Raw genomic sequence first — 23,781 nt, 5'->3', positions numbered from 1 at the left:
CTTTCCCTGACATGCTGATACAAATAACAGTCATTTAGTTGATTTAAAAATTTTGTTTCCCATGTCGAGTTTCCTTCCCATTTACTCCAATCGATTAGAGGCAAAGTTGATAGCCTAAACAAATTTAAGGCTGAGCTGGACAGGTTTTGGAATGAATGGAGAGGTGAAATGGAGGTTTTTTTTTCTTTTTTGGCTGATGCTGCATAAGTTTGCTTCCTTGCATTGTATACCTCTACTAATACTAATCTAGATAAATTATTAAACATGTTACAACTCACTACATTGCCACAATTTCAAGATGCAGAGTCAGTCCCTGAACATTTTGGTCAGTCTTCATATGAAAAAGTAATTATTGTAATGCTATATATATATATATATATATATATATATAGAGCATTATAATAATTACTTTTTCACATTTTTATTATTTTTTATACTGTATTGATCTCAGAGAGGAAAATACCTTCCAAGTCTCTTAAGTTATAATTCATTTGGTGCTATACATTTTGAATGATATATAAGAATTTTATATTCAAACAAATAATTAAAATATATCATATATTTTCACTTATTTTTATATTTATTTTTTTATGATTTTTTTTATATCCTACAACATAGAATGAAAAAATATCACTTTTTAAATTTAATTTTTGAGTGCAAGAAATGCATGTGAAGCTCTACCAGATCCAAATGGAAATGTTTGGAGCTACTACAAAGTTATTTAATTTATATTTTTAATAAATAATTGACTGAGGGTATTTACCCATCTCACTTAAAAATAGCATAATTGACACAGAAAAAACATTACATAATTACATTGATAATTACCTAATACTGAGATAAATCAGCTTTGAATTTCCATGTTAAGTTTGAATCTAATGCTTATTTGCCCATTACATGAACCAAATAATAAAAAAGCACACACATGAAGATAGGCTTTATCAAATTATTTGCATTCTCTCTCTTAACAGTTCAGAACTAACAAAGTCTCTGTTTACATCCCTAGTGCTGCCACAGCTAGAATTTGCTAATCCAGTTTGAATAACAATTCACTCAATTTTAAAAAGAAAATTAAAAAATATACAGACCCAAATAGGTGGAATCTGGCACTTTCATAGTAATCATCACCATTCTTACTTCAATAGGTACAACTTGAAACCACTACCCATCAGAAACCAAACCTAGGGATTAAAATTAACATAAAAGAGAATTCACAGTATCCACTCAAATCATTAAATTTTATCTGATATTATGTGCCTTTAAAAATCACTAGATACCTTATGACATTTCAAATTACATACAGAATTAATTAGGGATGAAAGAATCCACTTAGTTTCATTTTTTTATTAATGAACCATTGTAGACTAGATCCATTTGTACATTTTTCACAGCTAGTTAGCAATTAATAAAAATTTATTAATTGTTATTATAAAAACTTCCATTACTATACTTATCAATCTTTAATTAACATTTCAGCAGTATTTATTACTGAAATGCTAATTGCATATTAGGTGATTACAATCGTTTTTAATGGGGACACCATTTAATTATTGTAAATTTTAAAGGTGTAATTTTTAATATGCTACTTTTTGTTACAACAAAATGTTAAAACAAAATAAAGAAATAAATATTTTAAATTTACAATAAAATTTAAAATTTTAAATTTTAAATATGAAATGTTTAATTTTACAGAATACTAGTAAACCTTTCCAGTCATATCCGAATAAAGAGAAAGTTAATTCACCTATATTACAAATTACTCCAGGTAAGGATTCTAACTGTTAATATTATTGTGTTAATTAAATTATATTAATATATTTGGAAATTTGTTATATCTCATTAAACATATATATGTAATTAGTGTAGGTTCTATTTTATACTTATTCTCCTTTTCTCTAGGCATTGAATGTATTCAAAGGAATGGACACCTTTGACTGCATTCAGATTTTAAAAGTATAGTGCAATGTGACATAAAGTGTTTTTGGAACAAATGATACAATCCCTATGCCAAAGAAATTGATGGTTATGTAATGCAAGCAATTATACAAGACACTGCATTAATATTAAACTTCCTTTTCCATGTCACCATGGCATTGTTAGTTATTACCTGTTATTATGGCTTTTGATATGAAAGCACAGTATTTTTTAAGAGATAAGTATGGTTTTTAATACATTCGTATTTTTCTAAGTTATCAAACTTAGAAAACAAAATTATGTTGTTTTTTTAATTTGTTAAAAATATTAAATAGAAAGTACTTTTTTGAATAAATTAGAAATTAATACTAATATTAATTTGGAAAATTTCAACAATTCTATTAATCTTTAAATTAATATAATTGATTTGATATTGTTAATTTAATATTATTAATTTAATTATATTATTTAAATTAACAACACTATTATATGGGCTTAAATATGAAACAGAAATGTTAGAACAGTTAGAAGAGTCAGCTTCATCTTTAAACACAATAAGGCCTAGATTTTATCTGAAAGTGAAAATATTTTATGTATCAGTAAGGAAATAAAAACTACTAACAGCAAAAGAAAAATAGGACTAAAAGGGACATGAAACCAGTTGCTTGATGTAAGTTATATTGAAGTTAGACAAAAATGAAAAGAATATTGAAATTAAAATTACATCCAAGTGAAATTAAAATAGTCCACTAAAATAGAAAGAAATTTTAATACAATATTGAAATTGGTGGCACTGAATTGAACAAAGAGTTCAAAGCATCAAGTAATTGGCTTCACAGTTTCAAAATCTGTCTGTATAATACAGCAGGCCCCCGTTATAACGCGGTTCGCTTTACGCTGATTCGCTACAACGCTGTTTATATATTATAACCCGTATGTGGCTATAACGCTGTCACAGATCACTATAGCGCTCATTTACAGATTGCATTTTTGGCATATTTAACAAAATCGTTTCATTTGATGGAGTCAATAGCTTGAAAATGAATAGTAAAACAGCATTAAAACATTTCCCACGCCGACTTGAGAAATTTTCTCACGCTCAGTGAAATTTTCTCGCACGCTAATTTAATTGCAGTACAGTCACTTGTTACGTAGTTACAAGTTCAACATTTTAAAAAATGATCAAGTATATTGCTTGTAATATTTGCGTTATATGCATTTATTCGAAGTCTAGTCATTACTCAGTACAGTATTAGACATTGTGCGTAACGGAAAGTTTACTTGAACATTATATTATAATTAATTCAACCAACGCAGTTACATTTTCGAAGAGCTAATAATGACCGATAGGAATGAAAAAGCAACAACGTCTGGGCGCAGTACGAAGACTATAAATGTAAGAAAAAGACTGAATTTGAAAATTAAATTAGACATTTTGAAGCGAATCGATTCCGGTCAACGACAAGCGGATGTGTGCCATAATTTAGGACTTGCAAGTTTAACTGCAAGAACAATTATAAAACAAAATAAAGAATTAATTTTAGCAGCGGGAAAGATAGCTGTTCCACAGCAAGCAACTAGGGCCCGGCCGACTATTAGGATTGAAATGGAAAGACTTTAACTAATTTTATTGAAGATAATATCCAATGCAGAATTCAGTTAAGTTAAATATTATAAAAAGAGAGAGAGAGAGAGAGATATTAGCCAATATAATGATCTGAAGAAAACTCACCTAAAAAAAAAAAAAAAAATGTGGAACCATTTAAAACTAGTAAGAGCTGGTTGAATAGATTTAAAATCCAGGGAGAAGCCGCAAGTGCAGATCAAGGAGCTGAAACTTTCAAAAAAGAACTTGTTAAAATTATTGAAGAATGGTATTGTGTGTTATACTTGTCAACAAGTTTTTAACAGATGAAGCAGGACTTTTGTGGAAACAAATGCCTAAAAGAAGTTTCATATTGAAAGAAGAAAAAAACATGCCAGGTTTCAAAGAGGCGAAGGATCAGTTGACATTATTGTTGGTGGTAACGCTGCGGGGGATTTAAAATTAATACCCTTTTTAGTTTATTTGGAAGAGGGCCAAAGTTCAACCCAAAATCGACACATTTTTCATGATTAAATTTATCAATTAAATTCATGATTTTAATTGGAATTTTAAGTTTAATTTTGATATGTTAGTAATTACCACATAATTATATACGTATGTAATGCAGAATATTTTATATGTACAAATATTTGAATATTAAATATTTTGACCAACATTTGTGCATCTTTTCACTGCCATTTATTATTGATTAGGAAATATCCTATGGCACCAACCACAACTCACAAATACATATGTTACCTTATGGGAATGCGGTGCTCGCTTAGCACGGATTCACTTAGCGCTCTGTTTTTACGGAACGAATTATCAGCGTTAAGCAGGGGTCGCCTGTATATAAATATTAATGCTTTAATTTGCCTCCTGATAAGCCCTTTGTATTCAAAGAGAGACTTTTCATGGAGGCTAACAGAATAAGAAACATTTCAATGGACTAGTTGGCACTAAGATAAATAACTCATTATAGGTAAATCAATAAAACTCAATTTTTTTAAGATTGTCAGAACCTTGCCATTCAAAAACAAGTCTATGTGAATAACATTCTTTATTTTAGATTTTTACACTTAATAGATGATATGACAACAGACAGGAAAAGAAGATAACTTTATTTGTGGATCATTATGTAGCATATTCCAGATATTCCTTGTCCCTAGAGAGAACGTGCAAGGCTCATTGGCTAGAATTTTTCTCAGCGCGATCTAGGGTTGTTAACAGGAGAGACTATTTTTACAGGGATAGGATACACTTGAATAGAATGTCAGTGATATTTATCAATATTTATATATATTTATCAGTGATACTGATGAAGGTATATCAGGCTTAAAGTCCAAGTTTGCAAATGATACAAAGGTTGGCAGGGTTGCTAATGACAGTAATAACAGTATGCTACTGCAACCAGATCTAGAAAAGTTGGGCAGTTGGACTGAGAAGTGGCAACTGAAGTTTAACATTAACAAATGCAAAGTTCTGCATATGACTAGCAGTAACCCCAGACAAACATACCAACTACGTGGTACTACACTCAGGATGGTAGAGAATGAAAAAGACCTGTGGGCAGTTGTGCAGTCAGATATATGTAGTTTTCTGAGCAATGCAGACAGGCTGCAAGAGTAGCTCATGGGGTCTTGTCAGTGATATACAAGGAATTTTACTAGTAGGGAAAAGGAGGTGATTATCCCTTTGTATAAGGCAATGGTCAGGCCACATCTTGACTACTGCGTACAGGTCTGGAGGCCTAATTTAAGGAAGCATGTAGAATTGTTAGAACGAATACACAGAATTGCAACCAGTGTAGTATTTCGGCCAGAATGCACCGGAACAACATTCCAGTACTTTTTTCTAAATGTTTGTTGTTTATTAAACTACATGGTCCACCATTACAATTATGGAATCCAAATTTTTATGTCCGAACTTGGTTGTGGTCTCATCATTCTGCTGTTGACCAACAAACAAAAAGAGCAGTCACACAATTTCCGTTATTCTTCTGAACAGTATTTTTTATATTATTTTGGAGGGGTTTTTTGTTTTTTTCTTTTCTGATTTTTTAAATTTTTTGTCTTTTGTTTTTTACTTTTGATATTTTTATTTAATAGTTATAAATAAATACTGAACAAATATTCTGATCTTTGACTTATTATTTATTTTTGCAAATGAAAAAGGTGTAACTATTTGTAGTTAATCGATGAGCCCGGTACTATTTTTTTTAGCAATACACCTCTGATTGCAACAAGATTGGTGAGGGGAATGAAAAGGTCCTCTTACCAAAAAAGGCTTCAGTTCTGCAAATTGCAGTGTCTGGAGACTAGGCATCTGCAAAGTGATCTGATTGAGGTGTGTAAGGCCTTGAATGGTTTGAGCAGGCTCAATGCTGATAGGAATCTTCCCTTTTTTTTTTTTTTATGAAAACCCCAAACACGAGAGGTATTAGAACCTATAGTACTTAGTACCGTGCATGGGCTGGAGGTTGGGAAGACAAGAAGATATTTGTTAACATTAGACTTGAACTTCTGTAGATTAATTTTCAGGAAATATGTATGAATGAACGTTGTTCCAGAAAATTGCAGTTGAATGAATAAACGAGGAAGATGAAAAGTTTGTTGTGTGAGTTTGAAGTTGGAGAGTAAATGGATGTTGGCTGGTGGCGGCACGTGTTTGGACTGTTTTGAAAGAGAGAGCGGAATTATAGAAGCCAATTTGGAAGAACAGTGCCCATGGAAGTATCTGTGGAAAAGGCATGCAGCAGAAACAGAATGTCTATGAGATAGAGAGTGGAGAGGCTTTGCTAGAGATGAGTTATTAATTAATTGCCCTTTTCTGAATGGAATCTAGAAGCCTGAGAGAGGTTTAGGGAGCACCACCCCAGATTTTGGAACAATATTCCCTGGTAGGGCAGATTTAAGATTTGTACAGAGTGAACAGCTGTTTGGAAGAAAAGTAATGCCGAGAGCGAAAGAGAAAACCAAGTTTTTTAGATGCAGAGGAAGCAATATTTGTAATGTGCTTGGGCCAAGAGAGATTACGAGTCAGGATAATCCAAAAAAGAGATATATCATCTTGCCTAGAAATCGGAGTGTCACCAAAGATAAGCATAGGAGCAGAACAATCCTTTTTTGCAATATATAAGACAGGATTGAGTTTTAGAAGGATTGAAATCAACTAAGTTGTCTTTGGCCCACTGGAAAATTACCTGGAGATCAGCATTTAAGGAATTGATAGCTGATATTTGAGAAGTTGAAGCTGATTGAGCAGAGCAGGGTTTCTCAAACTGGAAAGTGGAATGCAATGTGCTATCATCAGCAAAACTAAGGATTTCTGGTCAATTGAAGAAGGCCATTAATATACAAGAGAAAAAAAAGAGTGGGAGAAAGAACTGAACCTTGGGTGACACCAGCATTAGTGGAGAAGTTAGAAAACAGAGCCATCTACGATCACCCTCAGTGAGCAGTAAGAGAGAAAACTGGATAACCAATTACAAAAAACAGTTAGCAAACCATAAGATAGAAGCTTGTTTAGAAGACCTTTATGCCAAACGCAATCGAAAGCCTTTGAGTTGTCAAGAGCAACTGCTAGCATTTCACCGAACTTTTACATTGAATTTGTCCATAAATGCATAACATAAGCCATAATATCACCAGCGGATCGACACTAATGGAATCCATACTAGCGACCGTTGATCAGACAGAAGGTTTCTAGGTAGTTTAAGAGTTGGCATTTAATTGATTTCTCCATTACTTTAGAAAGAGTAGAAGTAATTGTAATGGGACAATAATTGGATGGGAGTGATTTGTCACCCTTTTTAGAAACTGGCTGGATATGAGCAAAATTTTCAAGCACAGGGAAAAACACCTTTGGAATAGGAAAGTGAAAAAAGGTAGCAAAGAGCAGGAGTAAGTTCAGGAGCACAGATTTTGAGAACAAGTGGAGAAATATCATCAGGACCTGGAGCTTTCTTAGCATCGAGATTTGTCAAAATCTTTCAGACATCCTTTTGATGGAAGACTACAGGAGGCATTGAATGGATTGTGTTGGGAATGGTAGGAGGTGTTTTTCCAAGATCATTAATACATGAGTCAGAAATAAAATGGGATGTATCAGGTCAGCTTTATCCTTGGCTGAAGTGACAATAGAACCATCTGGTTTTGACAGAGGTGGGAGCAGCGATGGGCAAAAGATGCGGCAAATAGCTTTGGCGAGAGACCAGAATGCCCGGCTACCATTAGGACAAGATGCAAGTTTTCTATCTTAGCCTATTCAAAATCTATTTTGGACTGATTAATAACTGCTTTACAATTGTTGTGAGCTTTGGTGTTGGCAGAAAATGAAACTGAAGAATTGGAAGCAAGCCAACTATGATATGCAACATCCTTCTGAGACGATCTGAGCAATCGTTGACATCAGAAGTTTTGAAACACTAATCCGACCAAGGAAAGAAGAAAAGAAATCTTGCAGGTCATCCCATTTTACATTCGTGTAATGCCAAACAACACGAGGTTGGGAATAGCCATGAGATAAAGGCTCTATTGGAGAAAAGACTATCACCAAGTTGTGATCTGAGGTGCTTAAAGGACAACTCACTTCAACCGTTAACTTAGAAGGGTTGTTTTTGAGAAAAAGATCAATCATGTTGGCTATATGATTAGGATTGTCCGGTATTCTGGTAGGTAAATGAACAATCTGTGCGAAGTCATTAGTAATTACAAAAGCCTCAGCAACTTGACCAGCTGGGTCTTTGTGACTAGAAAACAGAAGCTAGCTGGAGTTGTGAATGTTAAAATCACCAAGGGAAATTATCTCACTGTTAGGAAAGTTGGACTGGAAAAAGTCAAGTTGCAAAGAGAGGAAGTCAAAGAGTTCCAAGTGATTAGTGGAGTTGGGAACGGCAGAGACAACAGATGAATTTTCCAGAATGAGGTAGAGCGATTTTAAGTCAGAGAAGATCAAAAAGAGGAGATTCTAAATTACCAAGTCTCTGACAGGGAATATTGGAATGGACATATGCACAAGTATCACCTTTGAGGCGAAAGGAATCATACAGCAAATAATTTGGGCAGCTGAGATGAGCAGTGGTTGAATCAACCGATAACTGAGATTCTGTCAGAAAAAGTACATGGGGTTTGGCAGACTGTAAGTGGAAATTTATTATTGTTATTATTGTAATTAGCCATATGGTGCAAAGAAGCCTGAAGCTTCTGCCGCACTAGCCAAAAAAAAAATTTCTGAGTTACCCCAGACAGACAGACAGACAGAGAGAGAGAGAGAGAGAGAGAGAGAAAGAAAGAAAGAAAGAAAGAGAGTCAGAAATAGAAGGGAATCACCAATTAAGAGAAGAATAATGATATCCAGCTCAGGACCATAGGTGTGCCAAACCCATACTCACCTGATGTGAGCCTCTGGGGCAAATGGACATCATTGAGATTAGAACTGAGACCACATATATTTGTAAAATGAACTAGGAAGTGTTTGGGAGGTTTAGATCTTTTCGCAGATAAGTTTGCTCTATTAGTTTGATAATTCATGGTGTATTCAATAGTAAGAAAAAGTGTGTGTGGGGGGGCGGTTATGTGCTGTATGAAGTAATGAAATTTTTGGATATGGCATACACATGGTAAGAATTATGAAACAACAGGGATTACCTTTATTTTAGATATAGGAAGCTTCTTTTCCAACCAACTCTCCTAGTACAACGCACTAATAATTCTTTGGGAAGGTGGTATCAATTTTACAAAATATGTGGGACATCTTTCCCACTGTCAGAACCGTAGTGTTTAGATACCTCGGTCTCAACATTGAGCTCTCAAGACTTCTGTCTTTAAACACCATACCTCTGGCAGCAAGGAAACCATTCATAGCGTTCAGATCCACGGTCTCAATTGTGACCAAGACGTCTGAACACTACGTTTGTACACAAACATCTTCCCCACTGTCAGAACCGTAGTGTTCACTACGGTTCTGACAGTGGGGGAGATGTCCCACATGTTTTATAAAATTGATATCGCCTTCCCAAAGAATTATTAGCGCATTAGACTAGGAGAGTTGGTTGGAAAAGAAGCTTCCTATATCTAAAATAAAGGTAATCCCTGTTGTTTCATAATATAATAGAATAAAGGAATTATTGAGCACTTAATAGTTCTCTATTATCACATGGTAAGAATATACCAAGATCCTTGACATAACGTGGCCTCGACAATACTCCCCACATACACACTACTCAGACTCCCTCCATTCACTATCTGGCAGAGTAGAGGTAGCAAGATTATACACTAGAGAGTTACCAATAGGTTCAGTCAGGTGTACTAACTAGTGGCTGGCCTGCGAACACTATTTTATGCTGTACCCTCGAAATGTAAGGAAATTTGGATCTCGTCATGGTATTCATCATAACCTCAAAAGACATCAATCATACTGCATGATGGAAGAGATGGGGAAGAGTTGACCGGAACTTAGCTCTGGAGACTAAACATGGGTTCCACCACTTAAAGCCTCCAATAAGCAAAGTGGTGGTATTGCACTGGTTGATGAGAGTCATCTACCACCTAGTATTGCCTGGTAACACATAAGGGTGGCATTCCTCTGTGTGGTGTGGGCTCTACACCTTGACCCCTGCTTACGTTGGTTCACACCTGGGTGGTCATCCACAGTGTGCTTGCACATAGGGGTTATACCCAGGACTACTAACAGTCCGACCATCGTGAAGGTACAAGCAGAGGATTTGGCTGTCACAGACCATCCGGACTTCACCAAAATTGGGTCCACTTGACTTGAGTGTCACCCGAATATCTGTTCATCAGCATTTTAGACTAGGTAGCAAGCACCACTTGTCTGGTATATCTGAGAGAATGTCTGCGACAGCCTCAAGGACCTCTTGCTCAGATTACAAACCCGAGGGGGCATAAATTCAAATTGAGGAAAGTCTGTCGTAGAATAGATGTGCAGAAATTTGCCTTTAGGTAGCAGGTAGTTGATTGCTGGAACAAACTTCCATCTGTCGTGGAACTTGATAGCTGAAATAAATTCAAGGAAGAACTGGACAAACTTTTAGAGTGAATGGGTGGGTGAAATGGGAATCGTTTTTGTTTTTTTTCTTTGGCTGATGCTGTATAAGCTTGCCTTCTTATATCATATGCCTCTACTAATGCTAATGTGGGATTTTAACTTTCTATATGTTGACTGGAATTTGTGGGTTGGACACACACACACACTAGCAATACTTTTGTGGATTTCTTGGATGACTGTTTTCTACAGCAGCATGTTACAGAAGCTAAAAGAGGTTGCAGTACTCTTGGTCTGGTTAGCAGTGATTCTTTTTGCATTAAGAAACAAGTTGTTAAATTGTGTGCATTGGGACCAACTCATGCTGTTACCAACAGCCAGTACTGTTTTTGGGATGATACGGCATATGATATGATCATACTGGCACCTTTATTAACAGTGACATGTGACATTTGGATGCAGTGCACTTTGAAATTTGTAATATTCTGTAAACGTTTTTCACATGTTTGCCTACTATTCAAATAAGCTTAAAATAATTTAATTAAATTTGCATTTTTTACTGTCTATTTTTAAGATATTTTCTAAATAAAACTGTATAACCATTTTTATAATTCTAAATTACTCAGTCAAGCCTGTGTTTAACGAAGTCCTTTTATAGCGAATTATTTTGAATTCCCCTTGGAAGTTACATAAATACAGTATTCCCCTTGGAAGTTACATAAACATGTTGGGTGAAGAAAATTTTCATATAGCAAACAGATTAGGAGAGAATTAACTCGGTATGCCCTGTTCGCCTTTCTGGCCTTCAGGCAATTTAGGCAATTAGTTCTGCTGCGCAAATTAACAGAGCTAAAGGGATTACCATTCTACAACTTAGTGGTACCTGCTAAAACCTATCCGACCACATACAGAGGAGTCGCGCTAGTCAAGAGTGAGCAGATCAAGTGGTATTCCCAATGGGCTCTGGTCCACCTTCTACTGCAGTGGTGTCCAACCTTTCCCGTACAGTGGCCATATTCACAAAAATTCAGTTATTTTTCTTTAGTGTGTTATATTTTCCATATATTGTCGCATGTAAAAGTAAAATTAAAAATATCCGAAACTTTTATTAAGTACGATACACAATTACATTCACTGAACAAAACATTTAATGAGAAAATTTTTTTGATAATTATCAAAATTTAAAATCCTGTTTTATTTCACTTTCCTTGTGGGCCGTAGGTTGGACACCTCTGTGAATCAACCGTAAGCGCCCCATTCAAGAATTAGAAAAGTGATTTTCTTTTACCTCGACAAATACTCATCTATTGTTTCACAAAAGTGCGTTATCCACATTTTTCCATAAATTTTCCCTATCTCTGTTTTACTGGGTCACAGTACTTGAATATCCGAATGACACTGACATTTTGAACAGTTTCAAAAAAAAAAGAAAAAATTCAAATTTAAGAACTAGTGACAATACCAATGATGAGAGAAGGAAAACGATGACAATGAAGGTATTAAACCTTCTAAACATGAATTTTTGACATTTGGTGAAAGTGAAGTTAGAAAATTGTCAATTAGGTTACAGTTAAATTAAATGCAATTTGTGGATACCCAATTGATAAGAAGGTTTCAGAAGAATTGAAGCATTTGATTAATGCTCTGAATACGATATCAGTTTCATCGAGTGAATGTGAACAAGGATTTTCACAAATGTTGTTGTTGTTGTTGTTATTTGGTTTTTAGGAGCATTAGCAACTAAGGCCATATTGCTCCAGGAATATGCGGTGGTCATTCCCTGACCTTTCCGCATCCTCTGTATTTAGTGGTGATGGGCTCGAACCCCGGTCTAATCAAGAAGCATGTGCTACGCACTGCTGCTCCTTCCCACCTGGCTACGGAGGTGCCTTTTCACAAATGAATCTGATCACTAGCCCAACCAGCGCTTTGTTGATGGCAAAAACAGTTTCTTCACTACTGTTTCTTAAAATTGTAGGCCCACCGCTGACCCGCTTCGATCCAACAAAATATAATGATTCGTGGCTGCTTCGGAAACGTCATTCAGCAACCAAACAAAAAGAGGAAGAAAAGAAGTGGGCATAGGATAGGGATTGGCAACCTGCGGCTCTTTCACTTTACATCTCACATGAAGCACGATTTGACATGGAGTTAAGAGGACTTAAATATCAAGGACATGTGGAGTACAAGATTAAAATGCCTTAAAACAGAAATTGAGGATTTGGAGAGGCAAAAGGCTGCCCTTGCAATTCTACACAACTGGGCGGTGATAGATGACTTTGAAATGCAGACCAAATTGTGCTCGATGTGTGGAGTAGCTTACCGGACCCATATATAAATTTGAAAATATTTGCATTTGGACTTCTCTCAGTTTTTGGTTCGACTTATTTCTGCGAGCAAATATTTTTGAACATGAACTACATTAAAAATAAATCAAGAAACCGTCGTCTGAACAATGCGAGCATGTTTAAAGCTCAGCATGTTTAATTACGACATACTCACATGATGTTGAGAGACACTTGCTCAAGAAGTTCATCAGCAAAAGTCACATTAATTTGTACCTAATTGGATGTTTGTTACATTTTTTCAGTATTAATAAATAATATTTCAAAAAAAATATATATTTTTAATAAACACCTTCCCACTCAATTCCACTTCTTAAAAAACTCTTGCTCCCCGCACCTCAGCTCAAAAAAAAAAAAGAGAGAGAATCCGAATAGCCGCACCTCAGCTCAAACTGAGGTGTGGCTATTCGGATTCTCTCTCTCTCTTTTTTTTTTTTTTTTTTATTAATTAGATCAAAAATGGGTCTTCACTCAAAAAAGTTTGCCGACCCCTGGCATAGGGTGTCGGATGAGAACTTAATAAAAATTTGGAATATTCTACAAAAACTTTATTATAAAATTATTTTTACTTATGTTATTATTTTTTACTTATTTTATTCACATTTTACTTATTTTTTTATATACTTGAATAATAAATTTATGCTTAATAAACTGTGTGTTAATATACTTAATTTGTTGCTATTATTCCAAAAACATTACTACTAAAGCAACAATATCAGAAAATGCTTTTTTTAGAGTACTGTACTTTTCATATCCTTTTAATTTTCAATATTTCCTGATAGCAAAGAATGAGTACCAGCACCTATTTTTTTACAAAAAAAGCACTGCCAACAGTAAATTCTAAATAAGAAGTATTCTGGGAAGTAATCAAAGAAGCTACTAGGCTTCTCATACCAATGAAGAAATAGTATTCAAGACTTAGACCTAAATGGATGTCAGATGAACTATTGACACATGTGGCAGAGTAGAAAAATACATGAATGCATATAAATTATCAGGTGATACAGAAGCCTATGGTAGATATAAATTAGTGTTGATTAATAAATTAGCCAAGTCACAAGGGAGATTAAGCAAGCTAAGGCAAATTACAAGAAGTCTCTGGCAAAGAAAAACATCAAAGACTTCTATGCTTATATTAACAGTAGAAGGAAGGGGTTAAATCACATTGGGCCACTTGATGTCTATGGGTTAACTATTGTTGACCCTGCTCAGATTGCCGATAAATTGAATAGATATTTTGTATCTACATTCATGAGGAATTCTTTAACGAACAGGATGGCAGAAATTTATCAAACTCTAAAGACAAGTTAAATGACTTTGTGATAACTGAAAGGAAAGTGGAGGAGAAATTATTATCTATCTATACATTAAAAAAAGTTTTCCTCCTAGTGATATTTATTCAAGCCAATGGGAGAAGAGGACAAGGCAATTATGTCACTACAAATGCAATTAATTATTGACAACTGCCTCCATAACGTTCACCAACCTTGTGCATGTGATTCTCTGTCTAACATTTGATGTTCCATTGTAACATTTTTTTGTATATTAATGAATATTGTATATTTTTAAATACTGTGGTTTAGTATTTTGTAAATATTTTAAATATTTGTATAGTTTGTAAATATTTGTATAGTTTGTAAATATTTGTATAGTTTGTAAATATTTTAAATATTTGTATAGTTTGTAAATATTTTAAATATTTGTATAGTTTGTAAATATTTTAAATATTTGTATAGTTTGTAAATATTTCAGTTAAATATTTTAGTCCTGCTCTTTCGGATGCAACAATATTTCTCATAGAACCAGAAGCAAATGGCCATTTCCTAAGTGACCTATGTAAATGCAGGTAAATAATTACATAGTGATATTGGTTGAAGTCCAGTGTAGTATACACCAGCAGATACTTTGACGAAAGCAAGGAAGATGGCGATAATTGACAGGTGAAGGCAATTCCCTTTTCTGATTGTTTTGTGGCGTTGGGGGGGGCTTAGCTTAGGTAGGGTGTTTATCCCTCCATCCTGCTGTTTTAAAATGGAAAAACAAGTTCTTGATTTGAAATGGGAAAACGAGTTCAGGGAAAAATACCCTAGTCATATCAACCTAGGAGAACAGTGGGCGGTGAAAGCAGTGGCATCTGCCAATAAGCTTTGTTCCTGTCCGTTTGTCAAAATATGGGAGTCACAACTTTTCAATCGCTGCTTTCCCACTGTTTTGCTTGCCACCATGTTGGAGGGTGTACACCATTCTGGAGTTTTACCGTAACATTTATTCGACCTTCAGAATTCCACGCACTATGAATGTACAGGTAAATAATTACATAGGTCATTTCCTGATTAGGTATCAACCAGTGCATTTTGACAGGTGTGTCTTTTGCATAGAAAAGATTTGACTTACTCCATATACCTCTACATTTTATGTAGAAAAGCATGCACAGGGGTGGGTGAGCAAAGCAAGCAGGGAACAAAGCCCCCTAGTTGTTATTATTATTATTAGCCATATGGTACAAGGAAACCTGAGGCTTATGTTACACCAGCCAAAAAAAATACTGAATTACCCTGAGAGAGAGAGAGAGAGAGAGAGAGAGAACAAGAGTCAGAAGTAGAAAGGAATCACCAAGAAAGAGAAGAATGATGATATCCAGCTCAGGACCCTGGGTGTGCCAAGTCCATACTCACCAGATGTGAGCCGCCGGGGGATGGACATAAAAAAGGCACCTGGGCAGATGAAATTTATCAAATTATATTAAGGGAGGCAGCAAAGAAGGTAAGAAAACCCCCAGCCATAATTATCTCCAGTCCATAGGAACCCCCAAATCCAAGGATGAGACCATCCTTGGATTTGGGGGGTTCCTATGGACTGGAGATATGCGAATATCACCCTATTTCATAAAGGGAGATCAAAAGATGACATGAGTAATTACAAGCCTGTCAGGTTAACATCGGTTCCAGGGAAAATAATGTAATCACTGTTTAAAGAAGTAATGTAGGACCATGTGGACAGGCATACAATTGTACTGCAATCAGAGCATGGATTTCTCAAGGAGCAGTCTTGTCTAACCAATCTGATAGGTTACTATGAAACAGTGACCAAGGCACTGGATGCAAAAATTAATTTTGACATCATTTACTTGGATTTCAGGAAGGATTTTGACACTATTGCACATAAACAACTACTGTACAAACTGAAGCAATGTGGCATTAAGGGCAAGTTTTTGCTATGGATAAAGGAATGGTTAAGTGGAAGAAGTCAGGATCTAGAAAGATCCTGATCCTGTGTGAAGAAGACAAGATCTAAAAAAATTTGGCTGAAAAGCAGCAACTGAATTTTAACATTGGCAAAGTACTGCATATGGGTGGCAATAACTCCAGTGTAACGTACCAACTGTGTGGTTCCTAACAACTGGAATGTAATACACGAACCATATAACTGAAACTTTATTCAAATAGAAATAATATTATAAGATCGGATAAAATTAAAATGATAAAATAAAATTCACTGATTGTACAATAAAAGCAGTAAAATAATAAAATATAAAAATAAAATATAAAGAATAGCAATTACACTATACGGAATAAAAGCATTAAAAACAACTATAGTTTTCAGAGGCAACTGGCTCCCTTATCAACAGTAAAACTTAACTTTAGCATTAGCATTAGTAGAGGCATTTGATGCAAGAAAGCAAGCTTATGCAGCATCAGCCAAAAAAACCCACTTCCACTTCACCCCTCTGTTCGTTCAAAATACCTGTCCAGCTGAGCCTTAAACTTATTTAGGCTATCAACCTCCACGACAAGGGATGGAAGTCTGTTCCACCAACCAACCACCCGCTGGATAAAGGCAAATTTCCGCACGTCTTTCCTCAATTTGAATTTATGCTCTCTCAGGTGATTATTCTGAGCTAGAGGAAAAATCCCATCAGCATTGAGCATGCTCAAACCATTCAAGGCTTTATACACCTCTATCAGATCACCTCGCTGGTGCCTAGTTGCCAGACACTGTAATTTGCAAAACTTAACCCTTTCTCCGTAAGAGCACCCCTTTGTTCCATTCACTAATCTTGTTGCCCTTCTCTGTACTCGTTCCAGCAGCTCTACATCCTTCTTGAAATGAGGCTTCCAGACCTGTATACAGTACTCTAGGTGTGGCCTGACCATTGCCTTATATAAGGGAATAATCACCTCCTTATCCCTGCTGGAAAAATTCCTGTATATCATTGACAATACTCCATGAGCTACTCTTGTAGCCCATCTGCACTGCTCAGAGAACTTCATATCTGCCTGCACAACCACCCCCAGGTCCCTTTCATTCTCTACCACTGTCAGTGTAGTACCACAGAGTTGATACGTTGCTCTGGGGTTGCTGTTTCCCATGTGTAGTACTTTACATTTGTCAATGTTAAACTTCATTTGCCACCTCTCAGCCCATCTGCTCAACCTTTCCAGATCCTGTTGCAGCAGCATATTGTCAGTAGTGTCCTTGACAACCCTGCCTACCTTTGTATCGTGTGCAAACTTCGACATTAAGCTTGATATACCATCATCAATATCATTTATGAATACAGAAAACAATAATGGATCCAACACTGAGCCCTAAGGGACTCCACTAATAACATTAGTCCACGACGAGTAGTGTCCATTGATTACCACTCTCTGTCTTCTCCCCCTCAGCCACCCCTTTATCCATAGCAGCAATTTGCCTCCAATGTCACACTGCTCCAATTTGTGCAGCAGTCTTCCATGTCCAACAGTATCAAAAGCCTTTAAGATCCAAGTATATAATATCAAAGCTATTCCCTGCATCCAGTTCTTTTGTGACTGCATCATAGTATCCAATCAAATTGGTCAGGCAAGACTTCCCCTTAACAAAACCATGCTGTGTCCAAGCTATAACTGAAGTCTTGTCTAAATGACCGTGCAGTGCTTCTTTAACCAGTGCCTCCATTATTTTTCCTGGAACAGAAGTTAAGCTCACAGGTCTATAATTATTTGTGTCAGCCTTTGATCCTCCTTTGTGAATTGGGGTCACATTTGCACATTTCCAGTCTATGGGTACCTCCCCTGAGTCCAATGAAGCTCTCATAATTATGGCTAAGGGTTTGCTTACTTCCTTTGCTGCCTCCTTTGATATAACTGGATAGATCCCATCCCCCCCCCGGGTGCCTTTCTTGTGTTTATCTTCAACAATTTCTCCTTCACTTTACTCCCAGTTATTTCAAGATTCTGTAGCTTACTGCTAGAGTTGAATACACCTCTGGCATTCCCCTCGCTGAATAACTCCTCATGTGTGAATGTCGATGCAAAATATTCATTTAGTTTGTTAGCTATCTGAGCAGGATCATCAACAGTTGACCCAGCAATATCAAGTGGACCAATCTGATTCATCCCCTTCCTTCTAGAGTTTACATAAGTAAAGAACTCTTTGCTGTTTTTCTTTGCATCCCTTGCCAAGGATTTCTCGTAATCTGCCTTTGCCTGCCTAACCTCCTTTGTAACTTGGTTGCATATCAACTTGTATCTATCATAGGCTTCTGTATCATGTGTTAATTTGTAAGTATCCCATGCATTTTTCTTCTCTGCCATATGCCACATTAGTTCATCTGACATCCATTTTGGCCTAAACCTTGAACAATATTTCTTAGTTGGTATGTAAAGCCTAGTAGCTTCCAAGATAAGTTCTTTGAATGCTTCCCATTTTGAATTTGCTGTTGGTAACATCATCAGTTGGTCCCACTGTATAGAATTTAAATACTGTCTCAGTCCATCGTAGTCGCTTTTACGGAAGCAATAACCCTTCCCTTTACCCCTAATGGTAGTTACCTCTTTGAGTAAATCCCACTTCAGCACACTGTGATCACTGCCACCTAGTGGTTCATTTATCTGCAGATTCTTAATGCATGAAGAATCACTGCTGATAATCAAATCAAGAGTATTACTCCCTCTAGTTGCCTCCCGAACATGCTGATGTAGAAAACAATCATCCAATAAATCCACAAAAGCCCTGCTAGTGTGTGAGTGACCAGCCCCCAAATTCCAGTCAGTATCTGGGAAATTAAAATCTCCCATTATAAGACTCTCTGATTTACTGGCCCACTCTATTTCCCTGTACAGTTTCTTATTATACTCATCAGAGTCATTAGGCCTATAGCACACTCCTACTCTCAATTTTGATCTCCCAATGCTTATGTCACACCAAACTGACTCGACACTGCACTGTCCAGCGATGTCGACTGGCTTCACTTCCTTGGTTTTTATGTGTTTCTTAACTAATAGCATAACCCCTTCCTATCCTGTCTATCCTTTCTGTAGACGTTGTACTCCCCAAATTCCAGTTCTGCATCCCGTATATCTGTGTGACACCACGTCTCTGATATCCCAACAATATCTGCCTTTGATGTTTTGAGCAATACCTCAAATTCATCAAATTTATTTACTAAACTCCTAGCATTGGTGTACACGCAAGTATACCTGCACCTGTTTCTATTCTTAGCTACCCTAACACAATCCATGTGTTTACTTGTACCGCAATGGCTCCCAGCAGTCTGCTCCAATTTGTGCAGCAGTCTTCCATGTCCAACAGTATCAAAAGCCTTTAAGATCCAAGTATATAATATCAAAGCTATTCCCTGCATCCAGTTCTTTTGTGACTGCATCATAGTATCCAATCAAATTGGTCAGGCAAGACTTCCCCTTAACAAAACCATGCTGTGTCCAAGCTATAACTGAAGTCTTGTCTAAATGACCGTGCAGTGCTTCTTTAACCAGTGCCTCCATTATTTTTCCTGGAACAGAAGTTAAGCTCACAGGTCTATAATTATTTGTGTCAGCCTTTGATCCTCCTTTGTGAATTGGGGTCACATTTGCACATTTCCAGTCTATGGGTACCTCCCCTGAGTCCAATGAAGCTCTCATAATTATGGCTAAGGGTTTGCTTACTTCCTTTGCTGCCTCCTTTGATATAACTGGATAGATCCCATCCCCCCCCCGGGTGCCTTTCTTGTGTTTATCTTCAACAATTTCTCCTTCACTTTACTCCCAGTTATTTCAAGATTCTGTAGCTTACTGCTAGAGTTGAATACACCTCTGGCATTCCCCTCGCTGAATAACTCCTCATGTGTGAATGTCGATGCAAAATATTCATTTAGTTTGTTAGCTATCTGAGCAGGATCATCAACAGTTGACCCAGCAATATCAAGTGGACCAATCTGATTCATCCCCTTCCTTCTAGAGTTTACATAAGTAAAGAACTCTTTGCTGTTTTTCTTTGCATCCCTTGCCAAGGATTTCTCGTAATCTGCCTTTGCCTGCCTAACCTCCTTTGTAACTTGGTTGCATATCAACTTGTATCTATCATAGGCTTCTGTATCATGTGTTAATTTGTAAGTATCCCATGCATTTTTCTTCTCTGCCATATGCCACATTAGTTCATCTGACATCCATTTTGGCCTAAACCTTGAACAATATTTCTTAGTTGGTATGTAAAGCCTAGTAGCTTCCAAGATAAGTTCTTTGAATGCTTCCCATTTTGAATTTGCTGTTGGTAACATCATCAGTTGGTCCCACTGTATAGAATTTAAATACTGTCTCAGTCCATCGTAGTCGCTTTTACGGAAGCAATAACCCTTCCCTTTACCCCTAATGGTAGTTACCTCTTTGAGTAAATCCCACTTCAGCACACTGTGATCACTGCCACCTAGTGGTTCATTTATCTGCAGATTCTTAATGCATGAAGAATCACTGCTGATAATCAAATCAAGAGTATTACTCCCTCTAGTTGCCTCCCGAACATGCTGATGTAGAAAACAATCATCCAATAAATCCACAAAAGCCCTGCTAGTGTGTGAGTGACCAGCCCCCAAATTCCAGTCAGTATCTGGGAAATTAAAATCTCCCATTATAAGACTCTCTGATTTACTGGCCCACTCTATTTCCCTGTACAGTTTCTTATTATACTCATCAGAGTCATTAGGCCTATAGCACACTCCTACTCTCAATTTTGATCTCCCAATGCTTATGTCACACCAAACTGACTCGACACTGCACTGTCCAGCGATGTCGACTGGCTTCACTTCCTTGGTTTTTATGTGTTTCTTAACTAATAGCATAACCCCTTCCTATCCTGTCTATCCTTTCTGTAGACGTTGTACTCCCCAAATTCCAGTTCTGCATCCCGTATATCTGTGTGACACCACGTCTCTGATATCCCAACAATATCTGCCTTTGATGTTTTGAGCAATACCTCAAATTCATCAAATTTATTTACTAAACTCCTAGCATTGGTGTACACGCAAGTATACCTGCACCTGTTTCTATTCTTAGCTACCCTAACACAATCCATGTGTTTACTTGTACCGCAATGGCTCCCAGCAGTCTCTGAAATATCATGCATCTTGTTTTTCAGGCTTCTGCTCATTCTAATAGAAGCAGTGCAAGAATCTCTTTCACCTCTGCCAGTGGCTACTGTCAATCTATTGGTTTTTGTCTCCCCCCAAGCTAGCAGTTTTCTGACCCACCTAACACTGCCTCGATAGCATCAGCAAATATTCTTGCACTCTTTCTATTTAAGTGTATCTCATCCCTGTAGAAGCAATCTCTCCTGTTAACAAGTACAGTCCAGGCTGAAAAAAATTCTACCCCTTGAGCCTTGCACAATCTTTTCATGGTACATCCTTAAATACCTGCAGAATCATGGCTCACAGCATGTGTTATCATAGGAGTCGATATTATAATATTATTTCTATTTTAATAAAGTTTCAGTTATACGATTGGTGTATTATATTGCAGTTTTTATGAATCAGAACTTTCCCAACCCCAGAAGCCTATATGAAGAACTGTGTTGTACTACACTCAGAGTAATGGAGAAGAAAAACAACTTGGAGTAATTGTGCAAACCAGATATAAATTTTTATGAGCAGTGCAGACAGCTGGCCAGAGCATCTCTTGAGATCTTGTCAATGATGTACAGGAATTGTGCTAGTGGGGATAAGGAGGTGATCATCACTCTGTATAAGGCAATGGTCAGGACATAACTTGAGTACTGCATACAGTTTTGGAGGCTTCATTTTAGGAAGGATGTGGAGCTGCTGGAATGGGTGCAGAGAAGGGCAACCATATTGATGAAGGGAACAAAAGAGGGGTGTCTTACCTAGAAAGGTTTCAGTTCTGCAAATTGCAGTATCTCGAGACTAGGCACCTGCGAGGAAATCTGATTGGATTGAGTAAGCTGATTGTTAATGGTATTCTTCCACTTGCTGAGGCTACACATGAGGGGGCATAAATTCAAGATGAGGAAGGTTGGTTGCAGGATAGATATGCAGAAGTTTGTCTTCAGCCGGTGGGTAGTTGATTGTTGGTACAGGCTTCCATCTATTGTGGAAATAAATTGCTTCAATAAATTCAAGGTAGAACTAGGCAAATTCTTGGAGGGTCCATAGATGCGCCATGTTTTATATCCATAATTAATATAAAAATATCCATAGATATACATGGGAGTGACCATCCTTCCAGCAGAAATAAATCATAGACTATATAATTTTTCACCAGAAGTCAGAATGGACAACAAAAGATAGCAGGGTAATGAGAGGTGCAAACTGTGGTTTGGATCATTACCTGGTGATTGCAGATATATTTTTTAAATGCCAGAAGCATCAAACGAGACCTAATACTTGAATAGGGAAAATATTACTTATAAACTGGAACTACTATCTCACGACAGTATTAAAGATCTTTACCAGAGCAGTTCTCAGAACCATCTGTCTCACATTAAAGAAAAAGAAGAGGTGACTATCTTGTATGACAGCATTAAAACTGCCATACACAAGGCAGCTAATGAAGCACTAGCCCAAATGGATAACAAAAATAAACAACAGTATTGGTGGAACAAGGTTTCTTTTCTTTCACCAACCTGGCTGGTTGGTGAAAGCAAAGAAAAGAACCTATAACAAATGGTTAATGAATAGAAATCAGGAAAATAGAGAAGAATACAAAAGGTGCAATAGAACAGTTAAACGGAAAATTGCTGAATCCAAGAATGCAGAATGGGAGAAAAGATACCAGGAAATTGACAGCTCATTTGGAGGAATACAATCATCCAAAGCTTGGCGGTGCTTGAGAACACTGAAAACAAATGAATCGCAATCATATAAAAACTTTATTGATATGCCAACATGGGAAGATCATTATAATAACCTCCTTAATGAAAAACGACCTCAATATCTGAACATAATTACCCCTCCACCAGTGGATAAAGGGAAGTTAGAAATTACAAAACATCAAGTATAGACTACACAAAATTAATGAAGAACAAAAAATCTCCAGGCCCTGGGGAACATAGCAATTGAACTTATTAAATATGGCCAACCATGTTTAATCAATGTGATTGCACAGCTATTCAACAGATATGTACAGCTAAGAAAAACACCGAAGGAATGGAAAATTAACTGTACATCATCCATTTTTAAAAAAGGAAATGAGCAGGATGCTGCTGGGAACTATAGAGGCCTAAGTGTGAATTGCACTATGCCCAGATTATACTGTAAGGTGCTTCAGTTAAAATTTCGAGAGGAGGTTAAAAGTAAGATTAGCAAAGAACAAAGTGGATTTAGGTCTGGACGCTCATGTGTGGACAATTTGTTTATTCTGCAGCAACTAGTGGAGAAAAGAAGAGCAAGGAATAAAGAGATACCTACTTTGCCTTCATCGGTCTAAAAAAAGGCTTATGACTCTGTTCCAAGAAAGGAATTATGAAAAGCCCCACAACAGACATCAATTGATCCATAACTTGTTGAACTGATTAGGGAATTATACGATAATAACATAGTATTTATTAAAGTTGAAAAGTTTCTAACTAACCCAATCTATCCAACAAAGGGCCTGAGGCAAGGATGTAGCTTATCGTTTAATATCCTTTATTGTTTAATATTTTCTTGGAATGCAC

The 23,781-nt window shown here is 36.6% G+C and overlaps 1 protein-coding gene across 1 annotated transcript in view; it reads left to right on the top strand.

The window, feature by feature from the left end:
* Positions 1 to 23,781, top strand: part of LOC150080609 (uncharacterized) — a 186,668-nt gene that overhangs the window by 111,259 nt on the left and 51,628 nt on the right. Inside the window, exon 9 of the mRNA XM_090380753.1 lies at positions 1,693 to 1,765. Within this exon, the coding sequence (XP_090236879.1) occupies positions 1,693 to 1,765 (73 nt within the window). The remainder of the gene's footprint in view (positions 1 to 1,692; positions 1,766 to 23,781) is intronic.

This window comes from Mastigoproctus giganteus, chromosome 9, assembly GCF_048544385.1.
Source record: "Mastigoproctus giganteus isolate SK-2022 chromosome 9, ASM4854438v1, whole genome shotgun sequence".
Lineage (NCBI taxonomy): Eukaryota > Metazoa > Arthropoda > Arachnida > Uropygi > Thelyphonidae > Mastigoproctus > Mastigoproctus giganteus.
The sequence above is the reverse complement of the archived record's forward strand: the minus strand, read 5'-3'. Positions and strand labels throughout refer to the sequence as shown.